Source organism: Aplidium turbinatum, chromosome 4 (genome assembly GCF_918807975.1).
Source record: "Aplidium turbinatum chromosome 4, kaAplTurb1.1, whole genome shotgun sequence".
Taxonomy (NCBI): Eukaryota; Metazoa; Chordata; class Ascidiacea; order Aplousobranchia; family Polyclinidae; genus Aplidium; species Aplidium turbinatum.
Genome location: NC_137475.1, coordinates 12,768,118 through 12,790,290, shown reverse-complemented (window position 1 = coordinate 12,790,290; position 22,173 = coordinate 12,768,118). Strand labels below are relative to the sequence as shown.

The 22,173-nt window shown below is 38.2% G+C and overlaps 1 protein-coding gene across 1 annotated transcript in view; it reads right to left on the bottom strand.

Moving 5' to 3' along the window:
- Positions 1 to 4,795: 4,795 nt before the first annotated feature.
- The window catches only part of LOC145768119 (epidermal growth factor receptor-like), a 41,130-nt gene continuing 23,752 nt past the window's right edge, over positions 4,796 to 22,173 (bottom strand). The window contains exons 15-32 of the mRNA XM_082579590.1: positions 21,108 to 21,270; positions 20,020 to 20,093; positions 18,442 to 18,595; positions 17,489 to 17,590; positions 17,172 to 17,232; positions 16,809 to 16,915; positions 16,005 to 16,190; positions 15,700 to 15,842; positions 15,403 to 15,494; positions 14,800 to 14,886; positions 14,326 to 14,483; positions 13,966 to 14,101; positions 10,341 to 10,504; positions 9,785 to 9,967; positions 9,539 to 9,643; positions 9,231 to 9,357; positions 7,388 to 7,510; positions 4,796 to 7,129 (exon numbers count right to left, since the gene is read on the bottom strand). Of these exons, the coding sequence (XP_082435716.1) occupies positions 6,639 to 7,129; positions 7,388 to 7,510; positions 9,231 to 9,357; positions 9,539 to 9,643; positions 9,785 to 9,967; positions 10,341 to 10,504; positions 13,966 to 14,101; positions 14,326 to 14,483; positions 14,800 to 14,886; positions 15,403 to 15,494; positions 15,700 to 15,842; positions 16,005 to 16,190; positions 16,809 to 16,915; positions 17,172 to 17,232; positions 17,489 to 17,590; positions 18,442 to 18,595; positions 20,020 to 20,093; positions 21,108 to 21,270 (2,656 nt within the window). The 3' untranslated portion in view covers positions 4,796 to 6,638. The remainder of the gene's footprint in view (positions 7,130 to 7,387; positions 7,511 to 9,230; positions 9,358 to 9,538; positions 9,644 to 9,784; positions 9,968 to 10,340; positions 10,505 to 13,965; positions 14,102 to 14,325; positions 14,484 to 14,799; positions 14,887 to 15,402; positions 15,495 to 15,699; positions 15,843 to 16,004; positions 16,191 to 16,808; positions 16,916 to 17,171; positions 17,233 to 17,488; positions 17,591 to 18,441; positions 18,596 to 20,019; positions 20,094 to 21,107; positions 21,271 to 22,173) is intronic.

Sequence of the window (22,173 nt, the reverse complement as noted above, 5' to 3'; positions counted from 1 at the left end):
GCTACTTTTAAACCGTTCGGTCAGTTCAGAGATTAGTTCTGTCGATGAATTGATTGTAAAGTATTTTATAATGCAGTCAGTGCCGGTCTTAGGGTTTTTCGGGCCCTGTGCGGAATATGCTTTTGCGGGCCTCAATGACAATAATAGAATTCAGTGGCGTAGCTAGGTACTTTGAAAGGGGAGGCGCGGCGGTGGCGGCGTGATTGCCAAAGACGACAACCAGCGGCGGGGGGTCTGGGGGGCCTCCCCCAGAAAATTTTGAAAAATTACTTTGAATTTGGGACATTCTGAGAGCATGTTCAACAAAAATTTAGGTATGAATATTACTGTGAAATGGTGCTGTCCGGTGGCATAGCAAAAGGATAAGATCATGCTTTCTTTGGCATTTTTCGGAAATAAAGCTATGTCTCTACAGTATGTTGAGTCTGGATGCAACCTATTTCATCCCCTGAAATCGTGTAACAAAATTAAATTTCGACTTATTTCGTCCCTGAAAAGATCGAGAAATTTTGAAATGTTTGCGGCAACTCCGATCAGCGATTTCGGCTATGTCGTTTTTTTTTCTCGATCTTTTCAGGGTACGAAATATTCAGGCGACGAAATAGGTTGAATTCGTTGAGTCTCTATGCTTTCTTGTTGCGAATTCCTTTGCTGAATTCACTTGTTGAATTTTTCCTTCAAAAATGACAAAATTACTGCATTTTCTGAGTAAATTGCGGGCCCCCTAATTTGAGGGCCCTGTGCGATCGCACGGTTTGCACATCCCAAAAACCGGCACTGAATGCAGTTGAGTGTCTGCAGTAGCTGCCATCGAGCCTCCACCCAATCTTTCAGAAACTCTTCTTTGCCGTGGTGCTTGCAAAGGCGTGATAAAATTAGCAGACAATTTTTCCGGAAGTGAAACTGCATTTTTGTAATTTATTGTTTTCAAACTCCAAATCACGATATTTCTCTACTTTATGGTCTGAAACAGCTTTTCACAAAAGTCAATGTCAAGCTTTTCTCCTTGCAACGTGATACTAAATTGCTCCATAAGTGCCAAAGGCTTCAAAACCAGAGACACAAGGCCTGCACAGATTAATAGCCTACAATGAGTCCCTTCATAAGCATTACTGCAATGTGTGGCCAGTGGCCTGGTCCAACTCGTCCTTAATAGGCTACTTTCAATGAAGGTCCTTCATTGTCTAGCGTCAAATCCAAGACAACTTAGAACTGTGATCAAACATCAATAAAAGAAAAACAGCAATTCGAGATGCTTGCAAACAACTAAATCGAAGTAGCCTACAACTTCATAGCAAATAATTTTTTCTAAATTATTGGGGGGGATGCTGTCAAAATTTTGTGGGAGATATATCCCCCCGTCCCCCCCTACTTCGGCACCACTAAATTTTATGACTGCTCTCCATTCAGCGGCACCTACTGGATGGAATAATTCAGAAACAACCGCACATTAAGAGCAAATGGTAACTTCAGTTTATCAATCTCGGAGACCGGGCCTGCGTCAGTAATTCAAAGTTTCTACTGGTTTCTACAACGGATTATCGCAGTTTTTTTAGTGTTGTGTAGGTCATAGTTTTATCGTAAATAGCCTAAAACAGCTTGAAACTACTGTAAGATGATGTTGTTTAAAATAAGTGAGTTTTAAATGACGCAAGCGCAAAGAACACTCAATAGTCTAAGTCAAGTCCGCAGAAACAAAACCATGGACAATCACTGCACAAGATGTTTCGGCCCTCCTCAACTTCAAATAAAATATCGGTCACAGTGTTTTGCCACTCGTAATCTCGCGCTTTCCATGACAGTAGCCGATGTCTTGTAGGGACGAAAGATCTCAGGGCCCAGGGGCGAGACATCTGGCAAGCGGTTATGGTAGTCAGTCTGTTGGTGAAATATACACTTTGCGTATGTCACTATATTTGAAAAGTACCGTAATTGAAAAGTATTTGTATTTTGGATAGGCCTACATGAAAAGCATGACAATAGCCTATGGAAAAGGAAAAACTATAATAGTTCGATTGACGGGCAATATCATCTCATTTGAAGCATAAATTGAACTTCTCTGTGAAAGTTTAAATATCGAACGCAATTTATCAGGGTACTTTAAACAAAAATTACTGCACTCTGAACATATAACAAAAAAGAAGGCACACTCTACAGGGCCATGTCAGCACCATTTTGTTCCCAAAAAAATCTACTAGTGGGCACCTACTTTTTAGTGAAAAACATTAGACTTTAACCCCACAATCTGTTAATATCTTTGATCACATAGCAATGCAAAGAGCTAAGGAGTTTTATTAAAAAAAAACTTGAAGACCTTGCCGGGCCGTTTCCAGAGGATAATGTGCACCTGATGCCAGGCTTGCCAGATTGATTAAAATTACGAAAAAAGCCAAACTTTCTGGAAATCCAGCCAAAATAAAATTAAAAGAGCAAAACATATTGCAAAAAAAGCCAAAAAAATTAAAAGAAATAATATTTTATGAAGCATCAATAGCCTACAATCGAAATAAATAAATAACACTTTTCACATTATGATGTCCCAACGACGTAGTAAGAATAAATATTTTGATAGGTCAATTTGAAGCTCTAAAAACACTTCTGGCCAAATAAGAAAAACTGCAATGCTGTTCGAAAGTTGGTTGAAAACATCACCAGCAGTAAAAAGTAATTTAATAATTTAGAAGCAATTAAAAAGTTAAGTACTGAAAGAACATGTAGCCTACTATTTCTAGGCACAGATACTATGCTCTGAATTTATTTTACTCAAATGTGACTTTAATGGTATTTGTAATCAACTCTTCAATTGTTTGTTAAGCACAATAGGCTACACACAACTACAAGTGCCATGCCAGTTTTATCTTTATAACAGGAATTCGCGCATGCGCGAATGTCGTCAAAACTCAAAAGGGCATGCATGCTCAAAGTACGCACTGTGACTGAGCCAAAAGCCACTGATTGAAACCCAATGCCAGCAACAAGGCAAACACAAAGTGATGCCAAGTTTTCTTTTGCGTTCAGACTAGTTCATTGCACTAAAATTGGAAAACGTTATTGGTGCAGTTTGGGAGAACGTACATTACAAAATTTTCACTATAACTTTTAGGCCTATTACTAAAAAGCAAAATTAAAAAAGCCACACAGAAAATCTTCCAGCCAACTGCCTTAAATAAGCCAGATTTTAGGAATTTGGCTGAAATAAAGCTAACATGGCAACCCTGCTTGGTGCCAACAAAAACGGAAAAACCTACAACATCACACAACTCAGGCGAAAGAGAAATAAAAAAAAAAGAAAACTAATCGGGAAAAAAATGATGGTTTGCGAAAATGAGAGAACTTGTATACCTGGGACTGGTATATAAGCAAGGTATTGATATAAGTCCCCCCACCCCCCTTGGTAACTCATAACAAAGACAGAACTCAATGGACATGGCTCTTTCGCCTTAGTTGTGTGATGTTCCAGGCGTTACCAACAAAAAGACCGTCTCCAAATCTTGCAATTGCATCACTCTTGAAATGCAAAAACTAAAAACAAGAAAAAAAAGACTGACGCAGTGTTGTCTTGAAAAAATAAAACGCTGGGTGGAATGCAAAATACTTCAACATAACAAGGTAGCTAGCTCAAAAGAAGTGACGTTGTGGGATTTCGTTCTAAATGCAAGCCTCCTCTTCAAAAGTTTTTCAATTTATAAAACTATCTCGGATTCAAAAGTATAGATTACCGGTACTTTGGATAATCCTTTGTCAATGCTTTTGGCTGCCAACGTCGAACATCTTCGCCGGTTCACGAGCATTTCATGTTGTAGGCTACAATAAGTCTTGTGCCATCAACCGTTGAAAGACATTTTGAAAAGACAAGCGAGAGGGTAGTAGGCTATCATTTCTTCTATAAACTCTATATCTTGGCATAAATTTACTGGTTTGGTTGATTTAAAATAGTCATTCCAAATGATGATCAACAATACAAAATCCGATGGATGCAGCTTAAGCTATGAAATGTCGAGCTGTTGTAGCAGCACTGTCATACTTTTTTAAATTCTAAATAGCCAAAAAAACATTAAAACAAACTGAAATGAGTGGGCCCCTTAACAGTCGTTGGCCTACCGGCCGGGAAGTACGGGAGGCAGTTAATACGGCCCTGCTACTCTGGACCACTCTTAAATAGTAACAAGTTTGCACTACACAATCACAACAACACTGAAAAAAACAAAAAATTTTGAAGAGGGTGTGGGCATGGCCCAATAAGCATGACAGGATCAGGACTTGCACTCGTCGGATCAGGATTTCGAAAAAGGTAGATCCGAACATCTCTAGTATAGACAGTGTAACGTAGGACCGTTTTTCGCGCAAATCAGCTGACACCATTGCGCTGCGGCACACCAGTTAAGAAAGGTAGGACAATTTCTTTTATGAATTCATCTGATTGCAGCGATTGAGATCCTTCTTGCACTTAATTCAGTTAGCAGAGTAAACCATTACATATATGACCATAGAATTAATTAGCAAGAAAGAAACAAAAACATGAGCTGTAATGGAAGAAGTGTGGGTTTCGAAAACGAGGATTAATGCGAATGACATTGATTTCTTAGTATTCTCTCTGGAAATCGATTGGTTTAACCTACTGGTAGGCCACAAAGCGACTGAAGCCCACATGCTTTCAAAGCGATGTTACAGCACGGGATGTGCAGCAGTGATTCACAAAATATTCTTTATCTGAGACTCAAAGTTGTATTTGTTTATGTCTCTGAAGCGCCACCTCTCGGTTAGAGTTTCCATTGTCTGAACTCAGCCGTGCGACTGTAGATCTTAGATGATTTATTATGAGGCATGAGAAACCACATCGAACATATTCATATATATACAGCTGCAATATGTTTATATACAAACACAAAAGATGGAACACAATTGCATGCGTGAAACTGTGACGTAAAAGCCGGGGTTGTCCATGCGATGTTAAATCAATCCCTGTGTAGTACGTAAATGTTACGTAACGATTTAGCACAATGACAAAATATTTAATTCATAGTCTTCTTCCGTATTTGAAAAGAAACAAAAGGTAGTGAGCGTCTGGTAAAGTTGGCAGCAAACAACATCAGTTATTCAACGTTGCCAGACATTTAATCTAAGAGTTGATTCCAGGGGCAAACACATCCACGGCTCACAAAAGAAGCAAAAGCGTAAGAAATCAGCGAAAATGTCTACGAGACTGCTTAAACATTTATTTCCGTCGTTTCAGTTAACAATAACGCTAAAGCAACAAAAAAGTAAAAACTTTGCAACAGAGTAGGGCAGTAGTTTGAAAAGTTAGACATAAGTAGAAAAAAAATCTATCGAGTGCATGCGCAAAGCACTTGATAGGAAACGCAACAAGAACTTTATAGTGATCGAGGAAAACTATGGTTTCATCAAACAAAACAAGATTAAATATACAAATAAAATTAAAAAAAACAGCTGAAAGCGGTAAACAGAAGGCGGTTGAATGCTTACAAGCCATGAACTGTATCCACAAACTTCATGCTTTAACCAACGCATTCGGCTGTCAAGAGAGGTCGCCGACAACAATGATGTAAAAACGGAAGCTTCATATTTTGACAGACTAGCGATTAACAGAGTAAGGAAGCAGATGTGTTGTTGCAACGATGTTAAATAAATGAAAAAAAACTTCCAGTTTTCCTCAAACCTTCTAATGTTTGGTTTGATATTCAGCCAGCATCGAACTAGGGTTGCAAAGCATTCGTAATATGGCCTGTGATTCTTCAACAAAACTAACATAAAGCAATTTGTCAGCCGATATGTTTGTGCATGCAAAGCCAGGTGATGAATGGGCGGATAAAATAAAATACAAAATAACTTAAAGGGTTGAACGGCCGCATTGTTGGTCCAACGTGTCTTCAACTTTCACGCTTTGAAATCTTTTGACAAAGCCGTGTCATAAAACGCTTTAATAGTTGATATAAAAGACTTTTAAATAACGTTGTTTACTGGGTTAGCAAAAAACTGGCTTAAAACTGTTGAATGAAAACTCTTTGGTAATAAACCATGTAATAAACTGATTTTAACCCACTGAAATTGTTGGGTTTGACAATGGCATACTATTGTCAAGTTAAAACAATCGATTTTGTTAATATTAAGATAGCGCTGCAAACAAAAAGTAAAAAAAGTATCACGTAAATCTTCTGACAAGACTCGTCACGCACGAGAGGATATCGTGATTCAAAACCACCAAGTTAACAAATTCCGTCTTTTTTGCATTGATTCAACGTCAGCAGACATTGAATCAATTATGGTCACCTGTTAGGCAATAAATCAACATAAAAAGACAGGTTTGCTTGCTGGGAAGATTGAATACTGAAATACGATTGAATACTGCGCTTTCATTGCACCAATATCAAAAACCTGTTTTTCCGCACCAAAACAGCGTCTTAAGATGACAAAAAAAGAGTTTGTTAAACACTGCAGATAAAGCACCCCTTTCCGCTGCTGCATTCACAACGAATTTGAAAACAATGGAGCCTGGCCATGTCAGCTGCTTATTCGTTGCTGCCCCATGCATTAGCCAACTTATGATAGAGCAAGTTATCGACGGCAACTTCGATACCTACTCCGCTATCGGGTTCGGAGTATGTCCTTCCTATAGTGTCTTATTCGTTGCTGCCCCATGCATTAGCCAACTTATGATAGAGCAAGTTATCGACGGCAACTTCGATACCTACTCCGCTATCGGGTTCGGAGTATGTCCTTCCTATAGTGTCTTTGTTCTGCAATTGCTTATGGTTCTTATTATTGACAAGAGAAAAAATGTCATCTTCGGCAAAGTTCAGCTTGGTAGAATCGGAAGGAGTGTTAACGTATTCGACTTTGCCGTGCTCCCCCAGAATCACCGCGTCGCTGTTAGCGTCCCCCAAGTACTCGTAGTTGGGATTATTCACGGCTGTCTGTTTCTTCTCGCTGTCGTCGTCCGACTGCATGCCGGAATCGCGTTTTTCTGATACGGTGCTTTCCCCGCTCTGAGACTGATGACGTAGATCGTAGCCAGGGCCGGTTTTGGAATCATCTTCGGGGAGAATGTTTTCATACTCTGTTGGTGAAAAGGGTATCTCGTAACCTTCGGGATCTTTTTTGCCACCATTCTCTGCGACGTAAAGAAATATGCCTTTACTTAACTTACATTTTAGAAAAGCAAGCAGTTAAACAAAAATCATTCGTTGCAAATTTCCGAAATGTTTTCCATCTATTTTTTGTACAAATCAAAAAATTCCTCTTTTTGCAGTAAAAAATGCAGCATTTTTGCTTTGTTTGTCAATTTGTTTGAATCAATATAACAAAGACTGATTTGCTTTTTAAGAGGGCTGTCGGTTTAAATACACTCCAAACTTATTAAGACAATCACCTGTTGGAACGAATGTCGGCTCATACTCTGGATTAGTCATGGATGAAGTTGGCAGCTCCAATATGTCCACTGGAGGCTTTAGGGCAAATGGTGACGGTGGAAACTCACTAGGATCTAAGTATTCTGGAAAACAATTCCACGATTAAGCCTTGCTGTTGATTTAGCATGCACGTCTAGCCGTGTTCGACCAGAACCAGTAATAAACATTTCGAACATTTTTTTACACACACTATGACAACTGTAGAACCACAAATACAAAAACGAAGACAACAAATTAGTTTTCGCATTCACCTCAAGTAAATGTAAAAACATAAAAAATTGCTGACAACAACCTATTTCATGATAAATGCAGTACATGAAAAAATAATCTTACGTTTGCCACAAGTTAATATATGCAAGCCATCATCACTTGATATACACATGCTACAAATGAGATTTCGATGTTGGTACATTAAAAAGAGGTGGCAATAAAGACAACAAAATAAGGACACACAAGAAATTGCATTCCGAAACACATGTTCAACTACACAGCAACCAAACTTTCTACAGCCATGAGGTTAAAACTAGGTGCCGTAAGAGAATGTGGAAATATTTGTTGCACAAAAAGGTTCACAGCACACATCGAAACACGAAGAAGAAAGTGGATTTCAGAACAATACCATTCATTGAAGCGTCATTTACGAAAACAAAATTTTAGTTTAAATTTTATCATTGAAACACTTCACGAGCAGTATCGAAAAAAAATCTTTTCTTGTTCAAAGGAACAGTAGGCTAACAGACTTTTGCAACTGAGTGAAAAAAGTTTCAAAAAATTAAAGGTTACACCAATGTCACTGTGCTCGACAGTGGGTTGAGGTAAGAACTGACAGCGACATACACCGCCGTATCTACGTGCAAGATGGACTCATCAGTATCGCATCACAATTATGCCCTTAAGTTTTTCATCCACAGCAGTAAGTTTTTATCGAAGCATGTTGGTCACAAATAAAGTGTTCAGTTCTGACTCGCTTCAGTGCATGCCACTTTGTGTTGTGATGAAAGAGGTTGATTGCACATGGCCAGATGGATTAGTTTTTCAGAAAGCGCACACTTTTGGGTAAGATGTCGATGATATTTACTTCGAAGCCGTTTCAAAAATAAATCCAACTCGATCAGTAGTTGGGAAAAAAATAACGTTTTTCATGTTCTATAAAATATTTAGCGCTTTTCCTCACAACAACAACAACTGCCTGCCGACAAAAATATCTACTTTCATGAAGTTGACGCGACTGGTAGAGCAGAAAACAGAGAACAAGCAATTCTATGAACTGGAATCACTTCACTTTCAAAGGTTTAAAATATGACTGGTTTTAAGAAAAATCACATATTTTTGTTAAGTTGTATCACAACAATCGACATGCATAAAGACAATGAAGAATCTATTGTCAATAAACAATTTCATTATATTCACGTTGATATAATGTTAAGATATGTTGAATAAAGGACAAACGGCAAAAATTAAGGTTATTAGACAAATTAAAATGATGAACACATAACAAAACAACATCAACTTTTTAACATTGTAAAATCTACAATTATTTGATTTTTGTTCTTTTGATTGATTGGCTGTCAGTCACGTTCTTGACAACAACTACCACGTGACACAAACCTGGTTTCTTATTGGCTGCTTCAAACGGTGAGAGATAACCGTCCTCATCTTCAGGGGCTTTCAATTTCCTTGGCTTTACTTTGCCAACTTTATCTGCTGGTGATAAATGAAGAAATGCAGCAACAATGTTTTCCCAAAAACCTGATCGTATCGCTATTGTAAAATCACCGTCGGATAACGTTGAACACAACTCACCGTTCGGCTTAGTCTGCTGCCTGTTGCGAGCTACAGGCTCAGCGCTATATCTCATCGTCGTACTGTCTTCTCTGGCACGCACTAACCGGGCCTGGGGATGATCAAGAATGTCACATCCTTGTCCGGGCTGGAAATACAAGTCGGTTACCAACAGATGTTTGACGTTATAATCCAAAGTGGGAAGGTTTCTACTTAGATAACGTAAAGGAAGGACCACTTCAAGCATCAGATAACGCACATTCCAAGCAATACAAGCGACTTGTGACATAATGTTAATAAAGTGCGGTGAGCTATCTGAGATTCCTCACCGTATCAGCACCCCTCTTGGAAAGTGTTGGGCCAAAGACATCCGACGATTCACTTAAGGTTCTACAGTTGTTGGCAACACCGGCTCTGAGGTGGTGGGGTATAAACTGAACAAAAGTAAGGTATCAGAAAACAATGCCCTGATAGAGCTACAAATATCCCACCTTCGACAAACACTTAACTCGATGGTCTAATTTAAACGTCGTGCAGCAACAACAATAAACAAAAAAAAGTTTTTCTTTTCTCACCCGTTGATCTGATGGGATACCATCTGCTCCCAGCATAAACTCTTCCTCACAAAGATCAGCACTCATAGGCATGGTAACAGATGCAAACGGGGTGCTGGATCCGTTCGGGATGGAGCCACTAACGCTGGAGAGGTTGGTTAAAGTTGTCATTGCTGAGTCCAATCTATTATCGTTGTGTGGCAACTAGGAAAAAAACAAATAAGTAAAAAACTAATCATCTTGGATCACGGATGAGAACGATGACAACATCAACATGGAATAATGGTTCACTTGAGACGTTGCAATGGATCTAATCTGATATTCGCAAGTTCATTTTAAACAGTAGGCCTAGCGATATAGATCCGCAGTTTGTTCATGATTACGTTTTAAATGGACCACAATAAGGAAAGTTTTACAGTACTTGAAAAGGGCTTTCAATAAATGACGCCATTTTGGTGCGTTCTGTAAATTTTGTCAGAGCTACTGTCAAAAAAAAAAAAAAAAAAACAGAGCTACTTCGTGCATTATCAAAGTACAACACTTTTTCATGCTTCAACAAGAAGAATACAAATCTTACCCCTCTCAGTCTCTCCATTCTGTCTTGAAACTTGCCGCTTGCTCTCGCATCTAGAAGACCCTGCTGGGATGAAGTGGAGGAGAGAGGTTGATTATGCTGTCGTTTCCAAGGCACTGTGTCCGGAGCTGGTTGCAGGGAGAAGTGAGCGTCGGATAGCGATTCATCTGATGAGTAAGTGATCGGTTTAGGACTTTAGGGAGATAATTGAAGAGAGCATGGATCAGTAAACCGTCATTCTTCAGCAATGGTGAGTAGGCTGGCGCAAAATCTCGAAATAATTTTTTTTTTTTTTAACTTTTTGTCAGTTTGGAATATTGTTCCTTTTGGTAAATGTATCTCCTACACCAAATTTCACAAAAAAATATTAACGTTTGACCCTGGTTCACCTGGTTTGAATTTTTTCAAAATATCGAATTTTCGCTTATTCCTGAAACTGCTCACACGCTATCTTCTAATGCACTCTAGCATCTTAATGGACACAATAAGAGGCAGTAACACAAACTTGTAGCAAGCAAAGTGGTTTAATTAGCAACTCCATGAACACTGACACGTGTATTACTCTCAAAATGTCGAATTCTACCACATTTCAGACATGATTTTCTTTGTGCACCCTTCACCGTAGTAAATATCTACTGCTTTCAGTTTCTTGAATCATTTGACGATGTTTATCGATTTCCACAGGCCAACAAAACTTTTTTTTATATAAAGGCAGTCATTTTAAGGTATTTCGAGGCCCCTTATTCTGAAAATGCACTAAGTTTTCTCGAATTGGCTCTAGTTTTTAAATTACAGCAAAAATATTTTTTTCGTAATTTTTGAGACCCTATAGATTTAACGTCGTGTCGTTTACTACATAGACAAAACTGGAAGTAATCCCAGGCACATTTCTGAGTTGTATAAACGCTATTTGGAACCAATCACGTTAATTACAACCCAAACAAACAGCTATTTAACGTTTACTGGCCTAGTAACAATCAAAATATGATGTGAAGTAAGCCTGAGGATACAAGATGTAGAATATATAACTTGCGTTTTGCATTAATATATTTGTTGACTTCAACAGTATCAGACTTACTAAGTAAGCTATTAAGTACAAACAAAATGCATACATTGTTTTGCTTAACAAACTAGACAAATAAGCAAAACAAAGCTGTCGATAAACAAACGCAGCTCTTTATTATGATTGATTGATTGGCCTACTGAGCAACACCCCATCAAGGTACGAAGGCCATTTATATAATTACAGAATGCAAAGTTATGTTATTCAGTAAAGTAGCTGCTTAGAATTTTATACTTTCTGCGGAAGAACGTAATCTTGGCCTTGGAGTCAGGAATGCCATGTTGATCGAGATGAGGAGCCAAGATTCCAGCTACCACTTTTGATAGCTAAATCTTTAACTACTACAGTAGATGGTAGAAATTTGGCTTTGAGAAAAAAAACTTGACCTTGCTCCAAAACACTACTGAAGGTATTGAGGTTACTCTCAGTCATGCCCGTTTTCCTATTGTTTCAAGCAAATCACCACTTGAAACTAGAGAGGGCAAACAAAAAACAGAAGTAGCAACGTCCATGCAATGACTGCCTTGCACACTCCATGTAAACATGATGTTCCAACTTCCTTCGAACATCCTCACCGTGCAGAAGTATCAATTTTCATGTTGATGCCACGGCTTTCTTTATGCCATGACACTCTGAACTTCTTAGCCTTGAGCCCAGAAACGGGTTTGTGTGCAATGTTTGCATATTTTATAGGAGGAACCCAGGACTTATCTTGATCACCCAGCTTTATGTCCAAGTAATAATAATAATAATGCTTGTTTTTATATAGCGCTGTATCTATCGCAGAATGCGTTGCTCCTCTGCGTTGCCTCATGCAGCAAAATATATCTGGGTTGTTTGTACAGCATCCTAGGGAACGTTCAAATATTACGTAACGCCTTCGAGGGGGAGGGGGGGTTTTATGCAAAACGTTACGTTAGCGTCACATCGGGGGGGAGGGGGTTCAAGCAAAACGTTACGTAACGCTTTCGAGTACGGAATGGTAGTTTTTTGTGCTGAATTTGTAGTGAAAAAGCGTTACATGGGGGAGGGGGGGATTGAAAAAAGCGTTACGTTGGCGTTACATGGGGGAGGGGGGGGTCAAAAATTCGGAAAAAAGGCGTTACGTAATATTTGAACGTTCCCCTACTTGTCAAAGGCATATTTTATTAGCCTATGCCATTTATTTAGCCTATAGACCAGAAAAAAAAACTTCTTGCAGCAAAGACTTGGCCTTAGAATAAAATTTCATTTGTACAGTATCCATTTCAGTAGGCCTATCTATTCAATATAAAGCTGCATTCATAAACACATGACTTTCGGGACATTTTTCTTGTGAGGTACTGATTCACAACTGTTTTCATTGAATGTTTATGTCTCCCTTATTTTAAACACAGTTCATTTCAACCTTTGCTTGCGTTTTGAACTTTTGTGCAATATGAACTAATTGAACTAAACAAGTGCAATTTTGACATCATAATGGTAAACAGGGCTGAAAATAAGTGATTTGCTAATTGAAGATTTGAGAAACGATTTCAAAAATATTTTCATTATCGAATATCTCGAAAACTAGAGCCAATTCGAAAAAACTAAGTGCATTTTCGGAATCAGGGGCCCTGAAATACTCCATAATGACTCTCATCTTCTGTGCCAAACTTTTTTTGTTGGTCTATGTTATAAATTCACTGACTGCGAAAATGCTGTAAAATCAACTAAAATGACACTAAAAGCATGCACTATTAGTGACTCTCAGGCTTGGAGTAGGGTGAAGATGTTCCATGTGGAAGTTAACAGAGGAAGTGACGTCAAAATCACGTGGTCAAATTTTGAGAAATCCCCTCTTCAGATACTGCTAAACCACTTCGAAATTTACTAATTTTTCAGAAAAATTCAGAATTTCTCCTTGGGTGAACCAGGGTCAAAGGTCAAAACCCAACAAAAATTTTTGGTTTACAAATATCAGTGAGCAAAATGGAACATTATTCCAAACTGACAAAAATTTTAAAGAACATCAAGGAAAATGAGCCACCCTAATGGTGAGGTTATCAACGTAAACCAAACCACATGTCACAAGTTACAGTATAATTAGAGACAGCTTTCAATTTTTTTTATTTTCAGCGAAACTACAATGCAGGCGCTCAAGCAAAAAATGGGAACTTTGACGAATCGCTTTGATGTGCCCCGTCAACCGGTTATATCAAATTAGCTAAAAAGTTGCAAAAGCAAACATATGATTGATTACGAATATCTATTTGATGTCTGCAGACAGTGCACACCGTTTCGACCTCCCGGTCTCATCAGTGCAGTAGTTACACTGGAATAATGGCCATGGAGATATATATACCTCCATGTGACATTTTCCCATTTGTGGTACCTAATCAGTAACCAAAAATGGTACTACTGCCAACCTTTTTTGGCAGTAGTAGTAGTAGCCATCTTTGATATCTATGCAACGTGAGTGTGTGTCTATAAAGCGCACACAAAAGCCATATGTATTCCATATTCAACTCAGAGCGTCATCATTCTTACTCTCCTAGCTTTCACCAACGCTGAGAAAGCAGCTTACAGACCGACCTATCAACTTACTGGCGCTGTCTATCGTTTGTGGATGAAGATATTCCTCCGCGTCTGTGATCGGAAAATCGTCGCCGTCTTCGTTCATCAGCGATCGAAGAAATTCGGATGTTGTCGGATTGGGAAGTTCATCCAGCAGTCCTTCGTTCTAAATAGCAAACAAGGAACGATCAAACATGAGGTCAATTCCGCAAAGTTATCGCCGGGTTATTCTTCAGACTCCCAAGCTGCAGAACATTGTAGACTACATTTCCCAAATTGGAAGTTGAACTTTCTGAAGACCTCACCAAGAGTAAAAGAGACTGTTAAGGCAACTTTGATGATATTGATTTTATTTTTTTTAAATTGACGTATATATATAGCATCACGTACATCAATGACGATATATCGTTGTGGGTCTCTTGCCATTTTGGATAAATCCTCAGATAGCTCACGGAAGGTAGGACGCGCTTCTGCGTCTACAGTCCAGCATTTGATGAGCAGCATGTAGATGTCAATCGTGCAAATGTACGGTTGAGGAAGACGTTCGCCTGCACGTAAACATTGCTTGTTTTTAACATCAGTGCAACGTTATGATGACAATAATTTGAAAATGTTTCAAGTAAATATAGTTTCCTTGCAAAGATTCAAACACATATATTTTATTTTAACAAACACACAGGGGGTCCCCAATTTAAAAATTAAAACATCAGGTAGTTAAATATTATTGTATTGAACCACAAGAAAATAAAGCCAAGTGGTACATCCAGCTGTGTTTCAGATGAAAGTCTTGTACAAAGACGAAAAGAAGCATCACCCAGACATGGAACAGTGAAACCCCTCTACTTTGGTCTATTGCAAACGTACCTCTTTCCAACAGAGTGTGAACCTCCCTGGCTGGAACATTCTCATAAGGTTTCTTTCCAAAGGTCATCAACTCCCACATGGTCACACCTATGAAGTTATAATTCAGGGTCAGTATGTGATAGGCTAACTGTTAGACCTACCTGGAAAAGCAGAATTCGTCAAGCGATGTAGTTTCATCTAAAGTCAACTGACTTAGAGCTGAGAGATTATCATCAAAGAAATATCGCAGAAACATTTCTAAGAATGAAGATTATACTCGTATAAAAAGATTGTACTGCAATTAAGCAGGATTACCAAAAGTTTAACATTTAAGAGTAAAATTTACAACACTAGTGATTAAATCTAAGAATGGCGACGCTGCACGTTGAACACTCCAACAATTTATAAGGAATTACCGACAACAACAACCATCTCGTATTGAAAAGTTAAAAGATAAGACGAGTCTTTAATTTGAAGTATCTCATATGGCGTAATTCATGTATTTGTACAATTTGTTTCGGCACAGGTGAATAAAGAGGCTTTTGACAAAGACGTCTATAGAATACAGCAATAACGTCAAAAGAACGCAGCAAAATCAACATTTTAAACTGACAATCATCTCACCAAAGCTCCACACGTCGCTCTTTTGGGTGAAAATTCTATGTTGGATCGATTCCAATGCCAGCCATTTGATTGGCATTTTTCCACCCTCCGCTCTGCAGCAATGACATTATCATTGTTAGATGACAGCAAACCTGCCTTTGGTATTCAACACCACGAGCTTGTGGAAGTGATGGTCCGTACAAACATTAAAGTAAGCCTTGTGACGAAATCAAAACAAATAGGGAAGTTTTGTTCACGTAAAAAGAGTTGAGGGACTATTTAATCATACGCATATTCCTGTAATGATCTCATAAGCACCTGTATACGTCTTCGTTGACGTCGAGCAGCTTAGCCAATCCGAAGTCAGTGATTCTCACGTGATTAGGCGATTTGACCAGCACGTTCCTAGCAGCCAGGTCCCGATGAACAAGATGTTTCTCTTCGGACAAATAGCGCATGCCCTGACAATAAAGTTTTGTTCACAAACGCTGCATGCCTTTCAATCGCTCGCAAAAGCATTATAACATCATGCGATGTTTTGTAAACGTTTAAATATCCAATTTAAGATCAATTTGAAAAATCAAACTAACAGGGAATGGTGTCAGTGTCATATCAGTGAGCACCTTAGTTATCTGCAGGCACCAGTTGAGAAGATGCTGGGATCCTATGTTCTCCTTGTTATCACGGACGTACTCGAGCAGGTTACCCAATGGCATCAGTTGGCTGATAAGCATGATCCTTTGAGATAAACTGATCCCCAGAAGACGCACCAGGTTCGGATGTTCACATGAAGCCATCACAAACGCCTCCTGTTGAACGACGAAATATAATAACTGCGTTCAGATGGAAGACAAATTAGTGGCATTTTTTTGTCCGGCGTGATTGATGAATACAGAATTGGTGAAACGCAACGCATGAGCAAGAAGAGCTTGTCTAGCTAACATGATGGAAGAATGCCGATTATAATCCTAACCCGACTTGATAATTGTTCAATTTCACTTCAGGAAAGTGACGAATTATACGAGGACACCTAACAAAATTAAAAAAAAAACTGAAAGTAAGTCACGGAAACTATTAAACAGTTTTACATCAAATCAAACTTCCACTACTTTCTATATCTGTTAAAGCGTGTTTAACAGTTTATATCCCCAAACAAACATTTAATATACTGTAGAAGTAATTTTTTACAATATTTACCCAATTATTTCATTACAAAAAGCAGACGATTAAAACAGCCATAAAATGACACATAATCAATGATCATAACCGGCTCTTGTTGAAATGACCACAGGAAGTTGCAGTGAATATTGAAGTGAAGAGTAATTAGAGTAGTTTCATAGGGAATCATGACGTGGCAAAGTTGTATTCGGAAAGGATTCTTGAAATTCTTGTATTCGGAAAGGATGTATTCGGAAAAGAGTACTCACGTCCAAGATTTCATTGCTCGCCACTTGCGACGACTCGTCGCGTAAGACTTTAATGGCGACTGGGACCTTAACTTTCTCCCTTGGGGCAAGATCGGGTATCCAGTAACCTGTTAATCGAGATGGGCAATTGTGACTTTATATCGTTGTTCATGTACAATCTTTCACATAGTTATTTTGATCTATCTCTTGTTTTTACGTCATGGTGGCTTAAGAATCAATTTTTATTTGTTCTCTTTGTTTTTGTAGGCACTGATTGACGTAATTGTAACAATTAACCAACTATTTTATTTACGTTGTTCAACTTAAACTGGATGACATGAAAATAAAATGAAATCCGTGTAAAGATCTTGATATTTCTCGTACCTTTGTGGACAGTCCCAAACGCACCAGAACCCAGTATCTTTCCGATATGTAACTCAGCGTCCTGTTAAAGTAAACGGAAATTAATGGGATTTCACGCCATAAATCGCTTCGTATACAAACAGATGTAATCGTGTCACCTTCTACATGGGGTAGGGAGAAAAATGAATCGGTTGATTCGCTTAAAAATAATAAAAAATAAAACAGTTAACATTTAACGAGCATTTGCAATGACTAAATGGATATGACGTCTATAGATATGTTGTCCATACCACCCGGACACCGTGAAGAGATACAATCAGACAAAATGGCGAGAATACCTTCACTATCCTCAGCTGAGCTTGGTTCGGAGCGACGCCGCTAGGTGTCATCGGTTCCATCAGACGTGCGCGAGGATCGATGTTTTGTTCCTCTGGCGAGTGCTGTGGAAAGATTACAATTCAATATTGATGCTTTTTACATTAATTCCACGTCTGCAGACGTAGAAGCAATATAAAAAGCATCAATATTAAAACATTTGACACACGCATAAAACGGAAGAGAGGTTTTGCGAGCATTCAAGATGTCGTTATCGCCGCGAGTTAAGTGAATGAATGTCTTGCAAACGACAATTGCGATTTGCAAGTTTTGTGCCACACAAACTGGTTATGTTTATCAGTCAAAACAACTATCGTAACTTAAACGGCCATTTCTTGGTCGATCGAGGCGATGGCAATAAGGGTTACTTCTAAAATCCACATGCTACATAAATCAATATCTTTACAGCTTCACAGAAAAGCCACAAAAGTTATTAGTAATGTGTAATGAGTTAGTAATATCCTAAATACTTATAAGGCCGGTTAACTACCTACAAACAAACGCCGTTTCCGCAATAAACACAAAATACATCAAGCAATGAAAAAAACATTGGGAAACAAGTAATGTAGGTACCCAGCCAGCAAGTTCGTTCTTTTCATATTGATTCAACGTGTGTTTGAGCCAGTATAAAAAGGACAAATTTGCCGACAGCAATGACACCTTTCTGTTCGGATAAGATGACGACGATTTTGATCGAGTAAAGTTACTTAATACAGTAAAATGTCGACTTGATTAAGTGAAATACTCCACACAAGACTCTTATCAAGGCGCTCTGACGTTTAGCGAGACAAAATCTGTTTTCTGTATCAAAGGAAAGCGATGCCTAAAGGCATGAAGTGAAGTAAAGTTGACAATATCCTGAAGATCTAAATTGACCTACAACTTGACGATTAATTGTGTACGCGAAACAACTTACAGGATCGATACCAAGAGCTCGCATGGAGTGCTGTCGCTTCTTGAGGATTTGCTTCTTTCGATGTCTGTAGCCGAATATGAAGCCGAACACAACAAAAAGGACGCCACATATTACTGGGACGACAGCAACAATGGCTAAAGTGTCGTCTGCGGAGCTGAAAAACATATAAACAATGCCTGTATTCACTGGAAGAGTGACGACCCAAGAAAGATTGGTCCTTTCTGTGTTGATTCAATGTCAGCGGATGTGAAAAAGAACACATTTACTTTGTCTCGTACAATGTTTTGAAAACGTTGCAACTAGTGATAGAAACATGCTTGCTTTCCCAGTTGGCAAACGTTGTCCTTTTACATTGTTTCAGCGCAAAATATATAAAAATGGCGACTTCTGCAAGCGAGGTAGTGCAAGACAGCTGGAGCATTTTGTTTTTGACTGAATATCAAACTTGTGTTGTTTTCAAATCTTTGTAAAGGATTGCGGCTGGATACGATTATACCGCAGGCAGCCACGGTTGAAACTTGGCCTCAAATTAATCAGATTAAACAAAAATAACAAACATAGATTAAAACTCATCATCTACACCGCGTTACTGTTGTTTTAATGAACAGCACGATTGCTTGGCCCACCACATTGTCAAATCTAAAAACCGAATTTTGCAATAAAATAAACAGCATTTTAGGAGAAAACATGTCCGTGTCTTCAACAGAATTAAAGTTAATCGCTTTAAAAAAACAGACTTCAATGTTCCAGGTCGAAGCAAACGAAATATTGCAATAAATGATGATTTTATTTAAAAAAAAAACTGTTTTTGTTTAATATCACTAGAAAAACGCGGTCACTGCGGTTTCCTGCATAATCAAAGTAACACCTACACAAGTCGTGATCTGACATGTGGTGCTTTTTCTGGCCCATGAACTTTTGCCACTAAACCAAAAGTGGATCTTTTCTTCACTCACAACAAAAACAAATTGTGCTGATGCTTTTGCGTATAGGAGTGTGGGCCATCGTCAATAATTAAAGTGAGCACAACTGACCACGGTCAAATAGGCGACAAACGAACGAGATCGTGTTTTGGTTCCACTGCATTATGTTTGTGGAACCATCCTTCAAATGCGTGGCACTGACATGGTTGAGTTTCGCACACGAATGCAAGCCAGACTACAGCGAATTTTTAATTCTGTCTCCATCAAAGAAAACTAATCATTTTCTCAGGAACATTTTGATCTTTAATTTTTGGAATTGGTGCGCTAGCTACGAAAGTTGATGAAACCAAACATGCGTAGTTTATGATAAAGTTTCATACAAAGGATTTAAGTATTCGTCGTCATCTAATGACGTTTTGAATCCAAACAATCGATTGACGCACCATAAACCGTAACTGTGGCGTTTAACCGTTTTCTTCGACTTTCAACGTATTTTTCATATCAAACATAGTTGACTAGTTTTTTGATTTAGTTACTGCAACGTTACTCAAACAGCAAAAAATTCTTTTCACATCGTTTCAACGTCTAGCAACACAAAAAAAATGACAAAAGATAATTTTTCAATGGCTGAAACAACATTGACACAATAACTTACCTGATGGGGTGTGCACAATGCTCCCTAGCCAGTCCAGTGCAATTGTTGCACCCCTCGAAGCACGGCATACAGTTCTACAAATTGACAAGAAAGATTATCATAAATCTTTAAGGAAACCGCTGCTTCTTTTATGTAGGGATTAGTCACAAGTTCTCAAAAGATGGTTTCCACACGATGTTTGAACGACGAACATTCGAGCATGGATGCGTCAAAACAAACATTCAATAAAATATTCAGCTCATATTTGTCTGGTGGAAGAGACTTTTGATTTTAATGGAATTCAGTTTTTTCAAACTTCCGTTTAAAAATGTTACATTTTCTTGGTTAATGAACCGTGACGAACCATTTTGGCAAAAAATAAAATTTAAAAAAATAAAAATAATAAAAAAACAACTCTTAAAAATAATAATTTCAATGGGGTTTGATGTGGAACAATGTATTGTCACTTGGCAACATTAAAACGTGGTTTGGTTTATATATATTATATATTGCATGTACTACTTTGGAAAAAAATGTTTAACTGTCAATAATTTAGATAGCCTAGTGGTCGTTAACATTAATAGTTATGTCATGCCAAAGCACTTGCTTGGATTTTATCATATTGAACGGTATCTAAAATGGGTTGCTTAACATTAACTTTTTAACCGTCAGTGCATATAGCTTGTTTCCATTTCGAAAAATTATTCAAGTTTTTAACGACAAAATATAGAGTTGGGACATATAATAAGATTAAAGATTTCTAATGGAACCGGCAATCAATACAATATTCAAGGAAAAGTAATTATAAAAACGTTTTACGATTCCAAACTGAAAAAAAATAGAGAAAAAAAAATGCAACTAAATTTACGGTATAGCCTAAAATGTGACCTTGCTTTATGAAACAGTAAATGAACAACACACTTCCAATATAATATTTTTCTCAAATTAAAGTCATACTCCAACTCCACCTTGCAAAAGCTCGTCTATTTTACATTGATATAACGCCTGCCGATGTTATATTAACATAAAAACAATCAATTTTGCCAGCTGGGATTGTAGGAAAAATCAATGGAAACTTAAAAAAGATCAACTTTAAACAAAGATCTTACGTGTTGGGCGGAGTTCAGAGTTTTTCCTTCATGAGTAAAATGTGCAAAGGGACACTGTTCCCCCAAAGGCAAGCATCTGATAACTTCAAGTTCTCTGGTGGTGACAATGTAGTCACAATAATTGCAACCTCCCTCACCAAGGGTATCGTTGGGGCCAGTACACCTGAACAAAGCAGCATTGTTTGGTTGGATTATATGATAATGAGCGAAAGCATTAGGAAAAGTGCCATTGATTCATGAAAAATAATGTTGAACACGAAAAGGATGAAAATGGTAATTAAATGATTGCAAAAGTAGCCGAAAATAGCAACCTGTTGATCATTACAATCTGAGAGATGACATTTCATGGTTGATGAACGTAAAATACCTGTAAAAAAATTTAATCTCCTCAAAGCGCTATTAATTACATTAGTTGTGTTTGAATCAATGTTCGTTTGTTCGCTTACAATAAGCTTAGTGTGAAAGCCATCGTCGGACATTAAACGAGAATAATCCGATGCCTATTTGCAGTAGCACTGCCTATTTGCAGTAGCCGTAGCAAGGATCCCAGGCAGAAAATCAGTCTTTTTTTCATTGATGGTACGTCTGCGGACGTTTGAACTGGTTTGCTGGCTGGGATGTTTGCTGATAAAATGACACCGCTTCTCCCAATAGAGAAAAATATACGCCGGACGCCAAAACTTAATGATGTCATAGCCTATTAAACGTTACGGACGAAAAATACGGACAGGAAAGGTTTTATTTTCCCTTCCACAGTTTTATTCGATTAACAACGGACAGCAAATAGCACCATCGCTGACACTTCCATCCTTGTTCTGTCGGATCATCTCGCGTGTTTGTTTGACCAAGATTCTATGTAATTTCAGGTTAAATTTTTGTAAAGCGGCGAAATAAAAATCGGGAAAGCAGATTCAGAATTTATTGTGGCAGCGTCAATTGAAGACTTTGACAATTTTTACCGTCGGATGAGTTTCCTTTAATAATTGAACACTGAACACATGACGGAAAACATGCTACACTGGGGGACTGGAAACACAAATGGCCGAAATGGCGTACCGTACATGTC